At 37.6% G+C, this 10409-nt stretch overlaps 1 protein-coding gene across 1 annotated transcript in view; it reads right to left on the reverse strand.

The window, feature by feature from the left end:
* Positions 1 to 10409, reverse strand: part of ERICH3 (glutamate rich 3) — a 140210-nt gene that overhangs the window by 34072 nt on the left and 95729 nt on the right. Inside the window, exons 10-11 of the mRNA XM_006146088.3 lie at positions 5032 to 5333; positions 631 to 867 (exon numbers count right to left, since the gene is read on the reverse strand). Coding sequence (XP_006146150.1) covers positions 631 to 867; positions 5032 to 5333 — 539 coding nt within the window. The remainder of the gene's footprint in view (positions 1 to 630; positions 868 to 5031; positions 5334 to 10409) is intronic.

A 10409-nucleotide genomic window follows, 5' to 3' on the forward strand; every position in this document is an offset into this window, starting at 1 on the left:
TTTTTGTTTTTTTAAAGTTGCAAAAAGGTGTGTGTGTGTGTGTGTGTGTGTGTGTGTGTGTATAATAAGGAATAATTTGGGGTGAAAACATGGTAACTTTCAGAGTAAATAGAAGTTGTGTCATTACAAGCTTTTCCTAACAACTTGCTGAAAAATCCCAGAAACTAATAGAAAAGATTAAGAAAAGACTCAGAGTGAGCCAGTGGCACGGTGATTGAGGTGGCTGGATCCCACATGGCTGATTGTCCCATTCAAGCCCTCGACTCTGACTTGAAGAAAACTTTGGGCATGTGTTTTGTGCATACCCCAAATCTTGAAAAAATGGAGAAAAAGAGCTTGTGGAGTGGCCATCCCCCCACCTCTACCTGGAGAGGGGATTACTTTTCCACTTTTGTTCTTTCTTTCTGTCTCTTTCTGTCCCTCTCCCGAGAGGACATACTCCTTCTGCCAAAATTTAAAAGAAAAGAAAAAGAAATGACTCAGTATTCTGGATATCTACAGAAATTTGATTGAGCATCATCCTCTGGCTAGGAGACCATGAGCTAAACATTCCTTAAGTGAGGATTAATGCATTAAATACAAAGAAAAGTAGTAAACAGTCTATGTCATATGGTAACCTAAACAATTCACCTTGTTTATCGTCTTCCAATTCACTCTTAGAGGATCCATCATCCTCATCTTTCACATCGTCAGTGGCATCTGGTACCTTCTGTGATGAGGTTTCACTCTCCTTATCAGGGTCTGAACTATCTTTTTCATCATCTAAGGGTGACTTTGACATTCCATTCATTTGTTCATTCGCTTGTCCTTTTTCATTAGTTTTCTCATCTTGCTTCTCTTCATCTACTTCAAAATCTTCTTCATATTCTGAAAAAAGAAAATCTTCACTGTAAAAAAAAAATGGAATCCCTGATACTTAACCCATTTCACATTAATGAGAACTTTAACTCCATTATTCTGTCTTCCCTGGGCCTTTCTTGGCTTTTTTTTTTTTTTTTCACACAATTAGTGAACATGGAAAACTAACTGCAAATGATCAAAGATTGCAATCAGTTACATATACAAGAGCATGAAAGAAATGAATCTCCAAATGACAAGTCTGAAACCTAATAAAAGTTCATTTACAAATGGACATCACCATGCACAATGACTAAAATGGAAAAAGAAGCACTTTATATAAAACAATACATTAGAAATAAATTAAAAATGAAGAGAACAGGATTATAATAATGAAAGTTAATTTGGAGACCCAATGAGGTCATATTTCATATAAAGAATGTTCAAAATATTTGGATATCAAGTTAATGAATAGTGAAGTGGAAAAATTCAATTAATCAAGTCCGAAGGCCCTGGGAAATAACACTGTGAATAATACATTCTTTGAGAACCAAATGGACATCAAGAAAAAACATTATGAAGGATTCTATCCCTAGACCTGAATTGAAATCATATGTATTATTCACTCTTACAATAAATGAAGTAATTGCATTTTAAAGATAAAAATTTTTTTTACAAAAACAGAATATTCCTGTCATGGTCATAAATTTGTTCCATTTGCTACAGAGATGCAACAAATTTGTAGCAGGAAAAGGAAATTGTCACATCAGATAAACTCCAGCTGTCCCTTGTGGTTATAATTTATCACCTTTCATATTTAATTGTTCCCCTTTTTCTTCCATGAAAAACTAAAAATCTTGAAGTGACAACATGCCAAAGATAGAAAGCAAAGGATCTCATGCAGAACCAATTAAGCAAATGAACAATTATCCGTAAAATAAAAATTACAAGGAAAATAAAGTTTTCCAAATTTTGTGTGTTTAGTTATTAGATAGTCTGGCTTCTTGTCTATTGTGGGGGACTCTAAAGTAATTTACTTGAGACCTGTCCACTGACTACAATGAAAGGAACTTAATTTAGAAATGTATGCTCCATGCATATGAAAAAAAAAAAACTCTGTTAATGCAGAGAATGAATGAGGGAAATGTAACAGAAAAGTTGAAATAAAAAGCTGTAATAAAGGCAAACAAAGAATCACAAAAATGTTTTCAAGAATGAGATTTTATGCTTTGAAACAAGAAATGTGAATATCAATAAAACAAAACTGTAACATAAATAAGCAAATGAAAATATTGGTTCACATCATATGACACAAATAGGAAATACTAATGAAAACAAATATTGTGATTCAAGTATTGCTGGCCAGTTATAAAATCCTCACTTGACTCAGTGAACTGTCAATCAGTAAACTTTATCATGGACCCTGTATGTGGAAGAAGATAAAGTTGCAAGAAAAAAGATATTACAATAAGTCAACCCCTGCCATCAGAGAATTTCCACTTTTTGTTGGGAAATAAGATGTAGGTACCCCATAGATGCTATGTTCATTGTGCAGTAGTGTTATACACGGTCTTCGGTAATGTTAGTTTCAACATTGTGGGCTCAGTTGCATTGCTTTTTATATAGAACTCATGAGTAATTATATACCGTAATGTCAGTTAAGTGCAATGAAATCAAACATGTGTGAGAAGTCATTTCAAGAGATCATGGAAGACTTCATAAAAGGAGGTGGCGAAGTTAGCCACAGAATAGACTCCAATATAACATTTTACAGATATTTGCTACTGGTCACAAGATAAGGGGGCCAGACAGAACATGGTGACTGCTACAGTTCTGTCCACAATATTACAAAGTATGAGGTGGAAGGGTTTTGGGGTCAGGCAGCCATGTGCCCACAATCCAAGTAAAACACTTATTTAGCTATGTGACCTACAGTTATTTAACATATTTAAGCTTCAGTTTTTTCATCTGTAACATGGGAAGTACAAGCTACGGTGAGTAAGATTAAAGGAAAAAATCCCTAGGGGAATGAGAAGATGATGTAATGATTATGTCACTGGACTCCCACAGAGTTGACCATGGTTCAAGTCCAGTACCTGGTGGGTTAAGACTCATGCCAGGCACATGTGTATGCATGCCCAAAATCCCAAGATGAGAATGAAGGAGAAGGAAATGGGTATGGCCATCCTCCCCCTGGGGGTGATTTCTCACTTTCTGTCTCTTTGTCTCTCTCTCTCTGGTGAGCGCACACACCTTATAATAAAAATCTCTCTAAAAAAAATCCCTGGAATATGATTATCACAGTGCCATGAATAGCAGTTTCCTAATAAATATCAGGGATTTAATCTTAATCACTATTAAGAGGAAGTTGGTTATAGAACAGGAGAAATCACACACAATTTGTGCTACAATGATGGCAACACACTTTAATGGAAGCACCTGATTAAAGTCAGAGCAGTGCAAGTGTCTACAATGAGGGCATAATTACAGTTGAAGCAGAGCATAAAATTGAGGGAACATGTAGTGAGCCACAAAAAGAGCCCCTAGATCTTATTTCATAGGACCAAATATGAAATGCAAGGATACCCTGGCTTTGTTCTACCCCTTCTATGAACACATCTAAATATCAGCTTTCTGCAAACCATCAGCCTTTCACTAGCAGTATAGCTCAAAGCATACCACTTTTGTGTGTTATCTACTCGTGTTTTCAATATGTATGAACTAATGGCATGCTTTCTGGAATTGTTTTCAAAATGTCTTGTTTTTCCATCCCATTTTCCTTCTTTCAGAGAATTTAAATAGCTTGTTTACTGTTCCCACTAATGAGGACATGAGGCAACACAGGTCAACATCACTCCAGCCACAACCTTCATTTGTTGATCTTGACTCAGGCTTCTTGCTGCCTTTATGATGAAATGGTGGTTCTGCAGCGAGCTAATGCCCTGCCATCACTACTGATGCTACGTGGCTTTTTGTTTGTTATTTAATGAGAATGAGCACATAGAGTAAATTAACTAGCCAACACTCAAGAAAGACCTCAGATCAGCCTCATGGCTTGGTGGTTAAGAAAGTTGAATCCATGGGACCAGCAGTTAGCGTAATGGCTATGTCGCTGGACTCCCACGTAGTCAACCGTGGTTCGCGTCCCGGACCCGGTGGCTTAAAACTCACGCCGGGTGCGTGTGCGTGCGTGCCTAAGATCCCTAGAAGGGATTGCGGCATGGCCATCCTCCCTGGGGGGGTGATTTCTCACTTTCTGTCTCTCTATCTCTCTCTGTCTGTCTGGTGAGTGCACGCGCCCTATGTTGGGGAGGGCGCCCGCCCTCGAACAAAAACCTCCAACAAAAAAAAAAAAAAAAAAGAAAAGAAAAGAAAAGAAAAGAAAAGAAAAGAAAAGAAAAGAAAAGAAAAAGAAAGTTGAATCCACATGGCTGACCACATGGTTGGAGTCCCAGACCCAATGGCTTGAAAATAACATGCTGGGCATGTGTGCATGCATGTGTGCCCTGAATCCTTACAGGCTGGAGAAATGTAATAGAAGGGATGGTTGAGTTACCATGCCCCATTAGGGAGTGGCTTTCTTCCTCTCTCTTTCTCTCTCTCTATTTCTCTTTCTCTGGTTGGCTCTAATAAACCCCCACATCCTACTAGTTAAGACATGGAGCCCATTTGTTAAGCTCTTCAACTGCTGTTGCTAGAGATCATTTTGTATTCTCAGTTAAAGATAAGAATGAAAGAGTAGAGGTATTATTGAGAGGGGTAAACTGGGTAAAAGCATTATGAGTAAAATCTTTTTAAAGATAGTCACATTATTTTAGTAAAAAGTCCATTGCTATAGCAGCTCTGCAATTATTCTCTAGGATTTATGAAACCTTTGGCCAGAAATTAAATGAAGTGAGAGAGGAGATTCCCAGAGTTTCCCCTTTTTCAATGCCAGACCTTCACCAATCACTCTAATCCATGGCTGTGGTACCTCTAATCTAGGTTTCTTCCTCTCCTGGGTAAATGACATACCCCCAGGAAGCTCCCCTTTTGAATTCTTTAAACTTGTGACCTACAACTGTGTAGCATCTAAGATAGGTGTTTGAAAGTCTGAGCTGCCTAAAAACCACAAAATTTAATGCAGATGTTTTACAAATTTGATGATCACATTTTAGAGACTAAACCAAGCAGTGATAATGAGTTATTGATTACCATATTTTAAAGTATTTTCCTGGTCGTCTTCCCAAACATCTTGTCCTGGTTTTCCTTTCTGTTCCATTTCTTCCACAGCAGTTCTCACTTCTCTGTCTCCCATTTTTACTTCTTGAGCTGAAAAAACGGCAGAGGCAGAGGCTTTGTTCCCCTCGATCTCCTTTCTTCTTGGTATCACATACTCCCTGTCCTTCCTCAGTTTCCCCTCGCTCTTCTTCAGCTCCTCTCTTTTCTCGGTGCTCTTTTCTCTCTTAGGTTTTGGTGAAGGTGTTTTTTTGTCGAGACCCATTGCAATAATACATCTATTTAAAAAATGAATATAATGTGTTTATTAATTCCTCTATGTAGTACAGTGGAACCACACAGTTTCTGAAATCATTTAGCTGCTTCTTCTTTTTTTTTTTTTTTTTAGAGAGAGAGAGAGTTTTTTTGCTATAGGGCACCTATGCTTACCAGAGAGGCAGAGAGAGACAGAGAGACATAAAGTGAGAAATCACCACTCCAGGCGGGATGGCCACACCACAATCCCTTCTCCTTCATTCGCCTCTCATGATTTTGGACACGCATGCACACATGCCTGGCGTGAGTTTTAAGCTGCTGGATCCAGGACTCAAACCACAGTTGACACGCCATCTGCTGGTCTCTTAAATCATTTAGCTTTTATGTTAGTAAGAAATTATATAAGAAATATTTTTACTATAGTACACATATGTTAATTAAAAATAAACTGGTTTCGGAGCTAGCAGATGGTGTAGCGGTTATGTCACTAAACTCCTATGTGGCTGACCATGGCTTCAGTCCTGGACCTGGTGGCTTGAAAATCATGGCAGGCACATGTGCATGCATTCCCAAGATTATGGGAGGAGAATGAAGGAGAAGGGATACAGCATGACCATTCCCCCTGGGAGCTGATTTCTCACTTTCCCTCTCACTGTCTCTCTCTCTCTTTCTCTGGTGAGTGCACACACCCTAAGTCAAAAATCTCTACCAAAAAAATAGATAAATAAATAAATAAAATAAATACTCTTGTTTCTCTTTGTGTGTTCTTATAAATGAACACACAAATTCTTAGTAATCTTACTGACAGTAGTAAAAAAGAAAACAACTCATCAACCAAGAGCTACAGTATCCAACTAAAATTTGTGCCTTAGAGTATACTTTGGCTTTATAGCAGAGTCAGATATACTGATAAAGATATACCAGATCCCCTTATCTATAGGGTAGACATTTCCAAACCCCCAGAGGATGTCTAAAACCATGGATGGAGCCAAACCTATATGTACTATGTTTTTTCCTATATGTATATACTTTTGATAAAGTTTATGTTATAAGTTAGTTATAGTAAAAAATTAACAATAATAAATAAAATAATAAAATAGAACAATTACAACAAAATGCTGTAATAAATATTAAGTTATCTCTTTCTCTCTCAACCTATCTTCTTGTACTATACTCACCTATTTTCAGACTACAGCTGATGACGAGTAATTGAAACCATGGAAAATAAAACCACAGATAAGGAAAGTGCATGTGTGTGTGTGTGTGTGTGTGTGTGTGTGTGTATGTGTGTACAGTCCAAGTCCTTAAATGAGACTTAAGTGATAAAATAACATTCAGGTTTATAAACAAGGGAAGCTGAGGTTTAAAAATATGTCATTCAACATGTCATTCAATCTTATTCTAAAAACATAACAATAGCAAAAGACTTACATACAAGGTTGACGCCAAATATATGCAATTGATTTTTTAAAAGAAACATATACAGGCAAATGTTGTTGTGCCCTTTAAGTAAATAACTCAGGAGTCTGCACACTTTTAATAGAACTGCCATTATTGCCTTTAGAATGGCCTTTCGAAGGCTGTACCACAATCTTTTGGTCATTATTGCTGACAATAGCTTTTGTTCCTCAAAAATGGCGATAATTTGAAGAGGTTCTAAAGTCAACTGAAATCAAATCTGGTGAACCATGAAGATGATCTGAATGCATTATGACATTTAAAAAAATGTTTTAAATCAGTTATAACAAAGGGATGTGAATAAGTTGTCTTCTGTACTGATTTTTTCTCTCTGAGTCAAATATCAAAATAAGAATTCAATAATGATAATACACATATTAATAAAAATGGTGAGTATGATAGTGATACAATTATTAAGTACTCATTCTCTGTCAGACTCTTTTCTGGATATTCTGTATACATTATCTTCAGGGATTCATTACCTCCCAGATAAATGGAGAGCTATCAATACCACTTTACAAAAGAGAAACAGTTTAAAAGGTTTGAGTCTGCCCCTGACACAGTAATTAAAGTGCTGGATACCATATGTCCGACCTTGCAGTTTGAGTCCTGGACCCAGCAACTTGAAAAAAACATACTGGGCGTGTACCTACAGTGCCAAGAGGAGAATATAGGAGAAGGGATTGCAGCATGGCCATCCACCCTGGGCAGGGGTGACTTCTTACTTTCCCTCTCTCTTAGTCTCCCAATCTGTCTGTCTATACATGTGCCCTAAAGCAAACCTGTCTTTCTATACATGGGCCCTATAGCAAAAATTAACCAAAAAAAAAAAAAAGAAAGAAAGAAAGAAAAGAAAAGGTTCTATTACTTGCCCAAAGTCACCCAGTAGATTAGTGATGAAGCTGGATTCCAATTCAAGACAGCTAGACTCCACCTCACACGGAAGCACAACTACACTGCTTTGTGACAGATGTGACCCTCTAAGATGACTAGTTACACACACAAATGTTACACTACTGGGCTTACCACCAGAGAAAGAATTCACACTTTGTCACCAGACACTAGCCAAGTCTGCAGAAGTTTCTACCTAGGCCTGGAGAAAATTCGTGATCTGAAAAATGAGGCACTTGCCAGCTATCAGTCTCCAAAGCTCTCCTCCTCTGAGGCTACGCGTGTCTCTTTCTCTAGGCTACACAGTATGGGGAAAAGGAATCATTTGGAGTGCAGGTGAAAAGGGATCAGAGTGCAATTAAGACTTCTCAGTCTCCAAAGCATAAGAATAATATGTAAATCCAAGAATTGCTTCAACCTGAATGAAAGCCAATGGCAACTTTGTAAACTGAAAACTTCACTGAATTTTAGCTATCTCCAGTCTAGAAATAGCCCAGGAATTGATCTCCATAAATTCTCCTGACAAGCAAATATGAGAACTGAGTCATATCACTTAGCTTTTCAATATCACCCCATAAAATAAAGCTAAAAGGATTTGCACTCAAAGTAGCTATCAGGCTGTAAAAAAATGAGATAATGAGAATATACTTACCTCACCCATATTAAGCATGATAAATATATCTTGACTGTAATGATGATGTGCTTAGCACATTGCTTTCCTTGGAATAAAGGTGTCATGAATCTTCACAGAATGTGATTAGTAGCATTGCCTTCTGTTCAAGCTGTTCTTCCCTTATCAATGGCAACACCAAATCCATTGATTTGGAGCCTCTGATATGCTGTTGCTTTTAGTTTATGCTATGACTATGTTAAGGCTTTGATGCCTCCCTACTGCATGCACAGACTTTTTATTGCCCATCTGCTGAAGGGAATTGGACAAACAAAGTGAGGAACATCTGTGCTCTCCTCGTCAGTGACTACCTATTCAACTTCTGTGGATAATTTGAGGTGTTGATTTTGATTACTAAAGCTCAAAGCAGTCTGCCTTCTACTTGGTTAGCAATTCCTCTTTCTGTGTTTCACTCTAGCAATTGAAAATAACTACTATGCCTCTTCAAACAGTTCCCATAATGGAGGGACAAGGATAATTGCAGAATCTTCACACTTTGGAAGTGACCACCACTTAGCTTTGCTTGTTTTGAAAAGACCTTGAATAGGAAACACCTAAATATTTTTAGAAATAAAATTCCCTGTTGTGTTATGTTTCTAGGCCCTCCTTTCTCTCATTGTAAAAGTTCCAGGGATGGTTTTAAAGATTAAAAATTAATTTTATTTTTAAAGAAATTGGAGGAATTAAGGTGCATTCCTTATTGTTATAGGAGTGACAAAGAAAAACACACATAGGCTATACAATATAACAAGTGATGTCAACTTAGGTGTAGCTCTCAGCTCTCACTGGAGTGCTGCAGTGTTAATGCCTCTGGAGTAACAACAGTAGTCTCAAGTGGGGCACAGTCCAACAAGCAAGGCTCTCACACTTGTCCACCTATACCTGCTGCATTAAACCAGTCTGACTAAGTTTACCTGATCTGCAACAGGGAGACGTCAAGTGGCACTTCCCCATTCTACTTTGGGCATTCACAGACCACACTGGAAGAAATAGTTATGACTCTCCTAAAAGATCTATCAGTTCAGTTGAGAATCATAGGTATTATTCTTTAATGTCACAACCATTTTTATATTATTTGTAAAGGCTGAAGAACAAAACTAGAGGGAACTAAATGTTGAAACCATATCAAGAATTATACAGAAGCTAGTAGAGATTGAATAGAGGAGTAGATGTCATCAATTAGATTTTAGCTCTGATTATTAAACCTCTGAAGAAAGTGCTGAGGGCAATAATGTACAGCTTGGATTTGTTCAGCAGCTCCCAAAGAATGCAATGTGTTTGCAAATGGATGATCATCTGTAAGCTCATTAGCTTTCTTGAGAGTTAAATAGACATATGTTAAACGACTTAACCACAAATATGGAGACAGCATATATGAGTTGGAACTAGAGAGTCATTCAGGTAGGCCCTAAGTGTAGCTGGACAATTTTGCCCTAGTCCATTTACTATCCCACTCTCTGGTATACTTGTCCATCCCCCTTCTCTCTTCTAAAACTTCCAGCTGCTCCTCCTTCAGCCTTAACCTTGGCTAAGAAATTTTCTTGTTTGAGAAAACAGAAACTATCAGCAGAGAACTTCTAGCTGGTCTCAGAACATCCTCATTTTCTATTACCTCCCTTACCTAACTGTTTTGTGTTTATTATGGTGACCAGGTGATACATAATAATTGGAGTATCGGTATGTTCTTTGCCCTTTCTCATTAGAATGGGCTCCACGGATGCATATACTATACTTTGGTGGGTTCACTCCCGTGGTCTAGCCTGGCATGTAGTTCATGCTCCATAAGTACCTTTAGAAAAATGAAAGAATGCGTGCAAGCAGGTCTCCTAATTTCAAACAGAACAGTCGATAAGAAAGCCAATAAACAACAATAAAAAACAACCTATAAAAATATTATGCATTGTATTATGCCTGAACTTGAGGTTAGGGGAAGGAAATGAAAATTGGACCATACCGTGATTCAAGCATACCTCCAAATGCTTAACCTGCAGTACAAGTCAAATACTTAGCACTGTTTTCAAGGTTCAGCCCCATACTGGGAAAAATGAAAGCAGGAGGGGAAAAAAAAAAAAAAAAAAAA

Source organism: Tupaia chinensis, unplaced genomic scaffold (assembly GCF_000334495.1).
Source record: "Tupaia chinensis unplaced genomic scaffold, TupChi_1.0 Scaffold000164_1, whole genome shotgun sequence".
NCBI lineage: Eukaryota > Metazoa > Chordata > Mammalia > Scandentia > Tupaiidae > Tupaia > Tupaia belangeri.